The 12,129-nt window shown below is 38.4% G+C and overlaps 1 protein-coding gene across 1 annotated transcript; it reads left to right on the forward strand.

Moving 5' to 3' along the window:
- The first annotated feature begins 3,420 nt into the window (after positions 1 to 3,420).
- On the forward strand, positions 3,421 to 6,360 carry LOC139951432 (uncharacterized). Its single transcript, XM_071950331.1, has 3 exons — positions 3,421 to 3,496; positions 4,962 to 5,152; positions 6,231 to 6,360. Exons 2-3 carry the CDS (start codon positions 4,981 to 4,983, stop codon positions 6,311 to 6,313), a joined length of 255 nt encoding a protein of 84 aa, XP_071806432.1. The 5' UTR covers positions 3,421 to 3,496; positions 4,962 to 4,980; the 3' UTR covers positions 6,314 to 6,360.
- Positions 6,361 to 12,129: the final 5,769 nt, after the last annotated feature.

The following is a 12,129-nucleotide window of genomic DNA, read 5'->3' on the forward strand; positions in this document are numbered from 1 at the left end:
TCAAAAGGCTTTAAAATAAAAATAAACACTTCCTTTATGCAAATCGGTTGTGTAACTTTGTCTTTGCTGTGACTGAAACAGTGAGTTCAACGATTTTTGCAAAAAATAGTTAATGGCCTGACGTTTCGACCCTAGCAGAGTCTTTCTCGAAGGCTAAATGACAACACAACAAACATGAACAGGTAACTAAGTAAAACATAAGCAGTGAAGTGGAAATACATGAATTGGGTTAGAAAGCATACAGAAAAAAGCAGGGGGTAAACAATGATTGCGGGTACAAAAAGGGGGGGTGAAGGGAAGGGACTGGCTTGACCATAAGCAAGAAGATGGAAACACAAAGGACAACATCAAGGGTGGGGAGGTGGGGTAAAAAAGTAATTAATTAGTGAATGAGGCTCAGGCTAAAAGGCTATGGGGAAAAAGGAGACGGCAAAATATTGAAATATTGTTGGAAGCAAGAGTGTACAGACCCATTCCTTTTATAAATTTGTTTATTTATCAAATTAATTTAGATATATGAGCCAATGGTACTACCCCCCCCCCTCCGCCTCCAGCGGTAACATAAACTGAATATGAACATGAAAAGAACGTTGCGTATAGTGTCATTTTCTTTCTAATGAACCAATAAAATGTCTCCTTGCATACGCATGGTGGCGCGCTATATTACGATTCTCAAATAAGAGTATCAAGTGACATTGGAAGCCACCTGGCGACTTTTGTTCATCATAGTATCAATCTCTACCCTAACAATTTCGCAACGAATATACCTTATGCATTGACGTCATCCAGCGGCCATCTTAGTGGGAAAACTGTGACAAAACAATCGAAACGTACAGATTTGTACGCGCGGCGCACAGGATTGGCCAATGAACAACCTCCTTTTGACCTCTAGGTGAGGGCGCCCTACTGAAATGACGTCATGTGCATAAGGTCTATACTTCGCAAGAGTTATACATATGCTCAGCTCCTGCGAAAAATTCGCAGCAAAGAAAGTGCTATGACGTTAAAATTCGCTTTACAATTGCATTCGCAGGAAGTACCGGGAGAAAGGATTGTGGTAATGCCCATGCGAATTTCTCTTTTGTATTAGTTTGGTCTGGTCATAACGACTCACATTAAAGGAACACGTTGCCTTGGATCGGTCGAGTTGGTCTTTGAAAAACGTTTGTAACTGTTTTTTTATAAAATGCATATGGGTAGAAAGATTTTGTTAAAGTAGAATACAATGATCCACACAAATATGCCTCGAAATTGCACGGTTTTCCTTTTACCTCGTCGACTAACACGTTCGGCCATTTATGGGAGTCAAAATAATGTTTGACTCCCATAAATGGCCGACCGTGTTAGTTCGCGCAATAAATGGAAAATCACGCAATTTCGAGGCAAACTTGTGTGGATCATTGTATTCTACTTTTACAACATCTTTCCAACGATATGCATTTTATAAAAAACGGTTACAAACGCTTTTTATAGACCAACTCGACCGATCCAAGGCAACGTGTTCCTTTAAGATTGAGTTGTTAGCCACCGGTTCTTTTCAGAACCAACATTACTCAAAATAGATTTTATACAGTTTAAAACCCTACTTGTAACAAAACACAACACACATATAATTATATGTATCTACTATATGGAATGAAATCAGCCAAGTCAACACTACAAAATAACCGAAAGCACACAGAAAAACGAATAAAACCAAACAGTGGTGAAGGATAGGGGACGATAATTTACCAAAAGGCGGTTGGGAACACGAAGGACAAAACCAAAGATTGGAAGAGGGTGTAGACTTTACTTTGATACAAGCAAGTAACAATAGATTAAACGTATGCTCAAGCGATAAATTTATATAAAGGTTGTTGGTTTCAATCCAAACCGAGTGTTGTCTGTTGATTTGTTTTCATAGAGCCCGGGAAAGTAAACAGTGCTTATTTATATCGGTGTGCAAGAGTGAAGGAACAACCAAATATATTTATCGATACTGCTTTCGAATATGTCATTACATGTACATATGATAGTATCCAACGAGTATGAATTGGTTTTAGACGCAGGAAGTTAACAAACTTTTAAACTTTTAAAAAGCTCACACAATAAGTTACTAACAGCTATGGGTGGGATTCGAACTGGGGCCTTCGCAATCGAAACCCCTTGTCATCCTTTATTGTCAATATGAGAAACCCGTTATAAATATTGTGCATTTCAATTAAAGCCAGTGGACACTATTGGTTATTACTCAAAACAATTATTAGCATAAAACCTTACTTTGTATCGAGATGGGGAGAGGTTGGTAGTATAAAACATTGTGAGAAACGGCTCCCTCTAAAGTGACGTAGTTTTCGAGAAATTCTCCATGAATTTTATTTCGAGACCTCAAGTTTAGAATTTGAGGTCTCGAATTCAAGCATCAGAAAGCACACAGCTTTGTGTAACCAGGGTGTTTTTTCTTTCATTGTTATATTGCAACTTCGATGACCAACTGAGCTCAAACTTTCACAGGTTGGTTATTTTATGCATATGTTGAGATACACCAAATGAGAAGACTTGTCTTTGACAATTACCAATAGTTTCCATTGTCTTTAATGTGTATTTAGTCGGATTAAAACAGTCAACTGAGACGGTTCAAAAAACTAAAGGGGTGTTCCCCTTTAAAACTTGAATTTTCGTACTGTTAAATTCACAGGATACTTGTGGTAAACAACTACTCAAAAACACTGTTAGCATAAAACTGGCTTGATATTGTTCAACGGAGAGCTGTTGATGGCAAACATCACTTTAAAAAACGGCTCCCTCTGAAGTAATTCCTCACTGAGGTAATTTTTCACTGAGAAAGTTGAATCTTATGAAAAACCTCAAACCTGACGCCTTCTTTAGGCATCTTTAGTTTTGCAACTTACACTTTTTTCATTATTCTCTTGCGACTTCGATGACCAATTGAGTCCCAGTTTTCACAGATTTGTTATTATTGCATATGTTGCGATAGGCCTGTACATAATCAAGTGGGAATACTAGTCTTTGACAACTACCAAAGGTGGCCAGTGCCTTTAATGTACATCTGTTATACCTTAAATCGTATACAAAAAAAAAGGTAATAACATGTCATATTCGGCCTAGGGATTGTGAAGTTTATAAATAAATGGTTACGCTCCTGGACACGCTTCAAAAATAGAAAGAAATCATCAGACAAGAAAGGATCAACTCTTCAGAAGTCTACATCTGACATATATTTCATATACTCCCCGTCATAACTACACCATCTTAATTAAATAACAAACGCTAATAAAATAAGCTCTCCGCATGGACGGTGAAGTTGAAGTTATTATTTGAAATGGTGGTTTGTTCACAGCAGTGTTCGATACGCGTTACTTCACATGATTCTGGTGGTACCAGATGTTTTGGAGCATCGAAACTCTATATAAGAGGATCTGTTGGACTACAAGAAATCATCTTCTCCACTCGTCTACCCAAAGCAGCATCGACTTTTTCTCCAAGTACAGCATCGGTGAGTACATACACTTTGCTATTTCATTCCGATTGTTAACATACAATCTTTACTTGAAGCTACGGTATTATCCGCAATCTAAACAAAATCATCCACTTCGTGTCGTTAAGAAGCACATTGCCAGTTTAAAACTCAACGGTTAGCACTTCGTACAAATTGTAGACAACTGAATAAAAACATGTTGGGTTGTATCCAGAAACATTGACTAGAGCGGGATTTGAACCTGCTATCTTTGGCCTAATATGTCAGTGCTCTGCCCCTGGGCTGTCTAGTTCTATGGAATTGACTGCATGTTAAGATTCTCCTTACTTTATCAGTATCGTTGCCAATGTCGCTTCACAAGGATTATTTGTTCATCCCAATCAGTTTTCATTTTTGATTGCTAAATTGATGTTCTTTAAATGTAGGACATTCTGATATTATTGCTTTTATTTTTAAATGCTTTTGCAATGTACTCTGCAAATTGTATACTGTCATTTTGAGGAACTTTTGTTTAGAACTTACAGTCTTTGTTCAGTTTATGGTCAGCACATCATACATTTGCAGGCTTTTGCCGAAAAATGGAAAATGGAAACAAAAATGTACACTGAACTTTCAACAGTTTTTAAGGCATAGTTTCGTTTAGAATAAACCGTCTGTGTGCAGTTTATTGTCATGGACTGCGTATCATAAAATATTAGGTTTTTGCTGAACAAAATTTTAACTTTTTATTCTAAACATGTACTAAGCCTTTGGAGAAATAAGTGCAGTCAAAGTCCACAAGCAGCTTGTAAAGGCTACAATACTACCGTTGCTTATTAGTCGCGGCATTTAATATTAGTTTCATGAAAGTGCGTGCAATAATCACAAGTAGATATTGTTGCTGTAGATTTACAGATCATTGTTCAAGCTAACCTGTATGTTTTCATTACATGTTGAAACGGAGGCTTGTGAGCTTCAATTTCAGCTTCATTTCGTGTTATTGTGACACTATACGCGGTGGGTTTTTTGTGACAAAAAGACGTTATTTCTGAACGATGATTAGGTAGAGAAAATGTAACGATTAAAAAAGATGATCGATGATCACAATTCGCATTGTGTGGAATATTTTTGTGTAAGAATTCGCAGATAAAGAGTTGTCAGGCAACGTTAAAAAAAAAATCAGAATTTAATTGTAGGGCAGTAGTTTTGCCTAACATGGAAAAAAACCAAACACAAACCCGTTAAACCGAAATAAAAGAAGCTTGCGAAAGCATTATGTGACAATCTCCCATCACTCTTCTTCGATTTGAAACCAACCGACTTTGTTCAAACGAACTGTTACAAAGTTCTGCTTCCCTTATCTGAATGATAACCTTAATTAAGACTATATATCCAGTGTTAACACACATCGGTGTAAAAGGTATACAACCAAACTCGTATGCTTAACTATTCTTGGTGCAAAAATTTCAAGCTATCAATTCACTCGTTTGTGTTTTATTTCCAGAAAACAAACAAAATCTAAAATGGCATCAAAGATTTTCCTCGCCGTGATGGCTCTGGCCGTCCTGACTGCCTTCGTCTTCGCTGAGGAGGAAGAATACGCCGTGGACGACCTGATGGAGTTCGTCAAGAGAGGCAAAGGACGAAACAGGGGCAGGGGAAAGATGGGACCACTCACAAAAGACGACATGGAAAGTAAGTAAACAATATCGAATCATAGGGAAGTTTCTCATGTGAACGGATACCCATAATAATTAGCTAACCGTAACCTACTTACGTGTAGCCAGCAGGATATCGTCTGTACGTATAGCGGATAGCGAGGTGTATGACGTCATAATGATGACGTATCCGTCGCACTAACCGTATCCGTTCGCATGCGAAACCTCCCTACTATTAATAATAATATCGAAGTCTTATATAGCGCACCTATCTGCCGACAAGGTACTATTTATTTTTTCTCTTGGAACTTCGACGTCTAATCGAGTCCAAATTGTCACAGATTGTTTTTACTAGCACATAATTACGCCAAGTGAGAATACTTGTCTTTGATAATATTGCCAAACGTGTGCAATGCTTTATCTGAATTGGGCTGTTGACCCGAATCAACTGCCAAAGAGGCACATTGCCACCTACCACTACAGCTGCAACATAGTTAACCATTTAACAACGACAAATTCTTAATAAGTGCGTTTCACAATAAACCGTATCAATGCGCTTCACATAAGTGCCTTGATAGTATTAATCATATTTTTTTTTAATCATTTCACTTCAATTTTATGTGTTCATACAAGAAAGTACAAGTTTGTATCTAGCAAAACTTAAATCAGATAAAAGGTTTTGCTCGAAACGTTTCTCAGGTGTAAAATAATGGCTAAGGCTTTGGGATGTATCGCGTTGCTGAGTTACTCCCATTTGAAATTAACCAGTATATCTTTTTTTTGTAAAAAATGAATTACAAGTAAAGTGATGATTTAAACTACCATTTTGCACAAAAGGATACAAATTAGACTAAAGCATGATCACAAAATTGTTGTTATTGCCTAAAAGGTGTTCTAAAGGTTTACCATGCAAATATAAAATGTGGGTGTTTTCCACACTAAACTGTCCATTACTTTAATAATGCATTGGGCGACATCTGACTCATTTTCGCAGAGCGGGTCAAATCATACGTTCCCTTTACCCATGGATCTTTGGTGAAAACCTGCATGTGAAGTAAAAAAACCCAATTTGTACACTTTCTTATTTCCCTTTATTTTCTTTCCTCAATTTCCAGCGTGCGACAGATATGGCCAACAATGCGTCTGTGACAAGCGGCTGAGCTTCGATAACAATAACCGATACCTCGTCTGCAACTAAACAAACAGTGCACCACTACGATGACTGGACCCTACAATTCCCTACAAGCAATATTATATATTTTAGTGTCTAACTTGTAAACTAATGCCAAATAATGTGTTATGCGCCAAAACAAAATGACTACTAATTAGCCAAGAGCTACATGAGCTCGACCCCAAAATACTACTGAATGGGTATTTATGTGAACAAGTTGTCAATGAACTAAAGAAAGAACGAATTATGTGTAAATTAAAACAATTAAACATCTCAGAAATATCAGATGATAAATTATGCAATCCTATATCAGATCTTAATGTGTGATCAAAAACAGAAGAACGTAAGTTTATATGACAAAGTCTAGTGTTACCCTTTGACCAAATTTATTTTGGGGTCTTTAACCCTGTTTTCACATTGGCATCGGAAACGTCTAAGATGTTCACACTGCTTGGGAAAATCACAACCCAGGTGAAACTTGTTTTCATCGTCTGTCGTATGAACAGGAAAACATAACAACATCTTGTTTACAGCTAACTGCCAACCTTTCCGATGTCACTGTTTTTAAAAACACATCAACAAATGCTTAAGACTAAGATTTCAACAGGATAACAACTCTCGACAAAATTTGTCCCTGTTCTTACTTTAAATGAGTAAGAAATAAAATAAAATAAATTAATTATGAGCATATGAACTTGGTTTATGAGTCTCTTTATTATGTGTAAAAAAAGGTTGTGTAAAAGAATAAATTACCCACCGGTTTTTTTAGCAAGTTTTCGATTGGCTTACTCGCGTTTGGTTATGAGCAACAAATTCCTATACCCTCGGACAGGCAAAAGCAAAATACTCAGAAGACTTGCACATTGCTAGGATATCTTTGTCCAATTTCACCGCTCTGCTTACCGTGGAACTCTGTGCTAACAGCCAATAAAATTGTGTGTTTTACCATAATTTCGCTGTAAGCAGAGCCATGAAATTTGGCCCTTATCATTTTTGTGTCAAACCTTAATTAGAAGACTGCTCAGAAAAGAGTCTGCCGACATTTCGCGGATAAATTGGGATTTGTTTAATTATTGGCAAACACCGGCCTTTGATACAAACCAGTCCGCAACTTTCCCTCAATGGTTTTACCTTCATGCATAAAACCTCCCCACAAGTTACGTCCGGTTCATACTTCATATAATTTTTTTTATGCGAATGCAAAACGATCTTTGAGGTCAAAAATTCGTAACGAATAATTCGCATCGGTTGACCTGTTCAACTGATGCGAATCACTCGATGCGAAACAGCCATGTAACGTCAAATGTTAATCGCATTCGCAGGAAGTATATGAACCAGGCTTTATCCTGGAGTGGGTTCACAACCACAGCACAGTAAAGTTAGTTTTACTTTAAAGACACTGGACACTATTTGTAAAAACCAGTGTTCTCACGTGGTCAATCTCAACATATGCATAAAATAACAAATCTGTGAAAATTTGAGCTCAATTGGTCGTCGAAGTTGCGAGATAATAATGAAAGGAGAAAAACCTTGTCACACGAAGTTGTGTGTGTTTAGATGGTTTATGTCGAGACCTCAAGTTCTAAATCTGAGGTCTCGAAATCAAATTCGTGGAAAGTTACTACTTTCTCAAAAACTATGTCACTTCAGAGGGAGCCGTTTCTCACAATGTTTTGTACCATCAACCTCTCCCCATTACTCTTCATCAAGTATAAGGTTTTTATGCTAATAGTTATTTTGAGTAGTAACCGATAGTGTCCACTGCCTTTTAACCGCAATGTGTTGAAAACTTCATAAAAAAAACTTACTCCCCGGCTTACTGTTCCTTAAAAGTGATATCAATTATTCTGTTCACTTTCAACACTCCAATTGACCCTGATTACTGATGACGTCACAGATTGTTTAATGATAGAGGAAAACCTGTGTGTTTGCTCAACTGTCGGAAATGCAGTACCAGTTACACACTTAAGCCACGCAGTAGACACACCGTGACGTCATCGGTGCAATTGGGATCTTTGGTGTTGTTTTGTTTTCCCAACTTTAAATCTCATCCAATCGAACTTAATGTTTTCAGGGGATTAGCTTCGGTGTAAAAATAATAATAACTTGGTGGGTTGATCATTCTTACATCAGCAATGAGCAAGTTCGAGTGTGCACATATTGTAGTCGACTACTGACCAACAACGTACATGCGCAGTGACGTACTTACTCGAACTACTCGCTTGGAAGCCTAGTCAAACATCCGTAGCGCTGTATTCAACACTGACTCTTCCGAGTTTTCGTTATACTAGTTCCCCTCTGTGTTTTACACGTGTAAGGATGGAACAGGCTATAAATAGGATCATTGACGAAACCATGTTCACGAGGCTGGTTCCATCTGGTCGACCAATGGTCGACCAGCCTGGGTTCGAGTAAAAATAGTCAACCTTTATCAAAACCATGATGCACACGCGAACTTGCTCAAAGATGCCGAGTCGCTGAGGGGGAGGTTACCTTAACGTCTGACGTCACTTTTCGATGCTCGTGAATAAACGCCTTGAGCGCCTCGACAGGTCTTGCCGATGTACCTTTGACCCTCACATCCATTTCACACGGATATTTGCAGTCAATTCCTTCTGACGTATAAACATTAGAAACTGACATGTACAAAATAATATAATGCATACAGTGTATGTAGACGATCGAAAGATCGTAACAGCTATCCATTACTCGTTACCAAGTAATTAAGTTTTCATGCTCATGTATCAAATAAAACCAGTGTATGCAATGAAATCACTGAGACTGTAAGACCAGTGCCTGAAATCGTTACGGATTTAGATAGGGGACCGGTCTAAGGGCGGATACAGTGGGTGCGTTCGATTAGCTTCCCTGGGTCGACCCCGCGGTGCTCACTCCGGTCAGCCCCTGACAAGAGCTATTCGAACGATCACTCCCCCTCTCATGGTGACAGCTTCAAAAGTGACCCACTCCACAAGCAGGCCACTTGGGGCTGACCCGGGTGAGCCCCTTTGGTGACGTGGAAGCTATTTGAACGTACCCGGAGGCAGGACCCAGGGAAGCTAATCGAACGCATCCATTGTGTATTGCTGCAGGCATTGAAGTAATCTTTTTGAAGCCAACTACATCAACGCATAACAAAGATCACAACCAGATATCAATACTGTTTAACCACGCTGATGCTAATGGGGCTGAGCGAGCATAAACACGGCCAAGCAACTTGCTTGTGCCGGCACACTCAATCAGAGGGCGTTGGTTCAAATCACTCACTAGTCAAAGTTTGGTTGTCCAACTCCCCCCAAAATAAGCAGATATATAAATAAGTAAATAATTAAATTAATATGTGAATTAAGATTACTTTGCAAATGCATTACAACCAAACGGAATGAAGTTTTGTCAATGATAAATTTTAGTGAAACGATGAATCAGCGAAAACTTACCTAGAGTAGAACCGGGACCTTGCCTCTACATTAGACTTGGCAATAAAATAATGGTTATGAAGTCCACCCATTCTTTATATTCAGATACCAAGAACATCACGCCCATCTGGAACCTTGCAACCCTCATCAATTAATCACTCCAAGTAGTTAATTAATTAGCAATAATCACCCAAGGAAATCGTCACTTGCAATTAACGCACTAATAATGAATAATGGCCACTGTCAAAAAACCTGCAAAGTTGGTTCAATCTTCTGGAGGTGATATAATACTAAAAATTCCCCAGGTTTCTCATTTCCTGTTATTTTATTTTTAAAAATATACATATATATATTTTAATTAAATTTGTATCGTTCAGTGTTGTGTAATTTATGTTGCGTGTCGTGTCCGTGCGATGAAGAGTACCGTATTTAAACTCTGGAGATTCTGACCAGGGCCGGATTTCGTAGAGCTGCTTAAGCACAACAAAGTAGCTAAGCACAACAAATGTATGCTCATAAACCACCCCAAAAAAGGGTTACCATCAGAACTATGTCATATTATTATGTGTACAAATTGTGACTGGTACCCTGCTCATTTCTGCTTAGCAGACAATAAAAATTGCTAAGAGATATTTACTGCTTCAGCGCGTCCATGATATGTGGCTCAGCAGAGTATGGGTTCGAATCCCAGGGGTGGTATGGTATCGTTGAGCAAGATGCTTGCATTAATTGCTGTGTCCTTCGAATGGGACATTAACCTTTGTTCGCGTGTACCAGCATTAGCAGTGCTTGTAAAATAACCACGGACATTTAGAATGGTTTAATACAGTATTAGGATAACATTGGTGCTTCTGGATCACATTGCAAGAGCCATGTCCACAAAGCCCTTGTCACACTTGTCCCTCACCTCGTGGAATACAACCCCGGGGACCCCGGAACTTGTTTTACCCCACCGTTACACCGGCACACTTTCACATTGTGTCCTTAATCCACGGGGTTCAGGTTGCACGTTTCAAAAATCACTAGCGGTTTCACTGCCTATACCACTACTCTAGAGCAGGGGTAGCTATTCCCTGTGGTATGTCCATTTGCCGGGGCATACCGAAAGCAGACAGGAATAAAGCGATCATGGTGTGAAAAGGCCAACCCCAGGGCAACCACGGGGAAATAGACATGTGTGAACAGGGATTGGCCACAGTAAGTAGGTTCACTTAAAAGTCATGCTTGATTTCAAGCTTGATTCCTCTCCGGAGAACAAATTACCGCAGCCGCAATCCCTGACAGTTCAATTGATTTGCAATATTAATGTTTTGACATTCCACGATGTGATTTATTTCAAGGGGAATTAAACTCATAATTGTTTCCGGGTCCCGGGAGACTTGAACCATTCATTGGGTCAGATATACAAACAAATAAATTGTAATAATCTAAAATGGAAATTTTGCTCGAATTTAGTTTCAAAAAAAAATTATACAAATCAGTATGATTGTCGATGGAAAATGACACTAATTAAATAAAACCTAATTAAATGAGCCAGCAGATAAACTTCATCTATCACGCAATACCTGGACAGTTGGATAACAAACTTGTTCGACAAAAAGGATATTAACAAACCCTCCTAACCTATGAAAATTCCTCAAGAACTTCCCACACATGAAGTCAATAAAACTCATCAGATTTTAATGACTTCAAAGTCAGATTGCAATAACCTTGATTTGTCATGTTTCGTTTCATTCCCGGATGCACGGAAACGAGGCCGAGTGAACAATTCTTTTAAAGCGCGTATCACAGTCCATAGAAAAGTCTCTATGCATGCGTTTGGCATGAACAAAAGGAGGGCACTGGACACTATTGGTAATTGCTCAAAATAATTATTAGCATAAAAACGTAATTTTTAGCGATCAATGGAAAGATGTTGATAGTAAAAAACATTGTGAGAGAAACCCTCTGAATTGACGTCGATTTCGAGAAAGAAGTAATTTTCAACGAATTTGATTTTGAAACTTCATAATTAAATTTTGAGGTCCCGAAATGTAGCATCTGAAAGCACACAACTTTGTGTGACATATGTTTTCTTCTTCTTTTTTTCTTCCATAATTATTTTCTCGCAACTTCGACGACCAATTGAGTTCAAATTTTCACAGGTTTGTTATTTTGTGCTTTTTGTGAAGACTGGTCTTTGACAATTGCCAATAGTGTCCAGTGTCTTTGTTAAATTAGACAATAGAGAAAGGTGAGTAAATACGTGCAGGACAATGTAGTTGACACATTGTAGGATGCAGTGCATTAGTATACAGTGCCTTTAAGCAGCTATATGAAATTTGTCCCAGTTAGAGAGAGTCATTATGTGCGGTTTGCGATGTCGATAATAAACTAAATGCAATCAACAATCAACAAACCATAAACCTCAAAACCCTACGCCACTCC

Source organism: Asterias amurensis, chromosome 19, assembly GCF_032118995.1.
Source record: "Asterias amurensis chromosome 19, ASM3211899v1".
In the NCBI taxonomy this organism is placed as follows: Eukaryota; Metazoa; Echinodermata; class Asteroidea; order Forcipulatida; family Asteriidae; genus Asterias; species Asterias amurensis.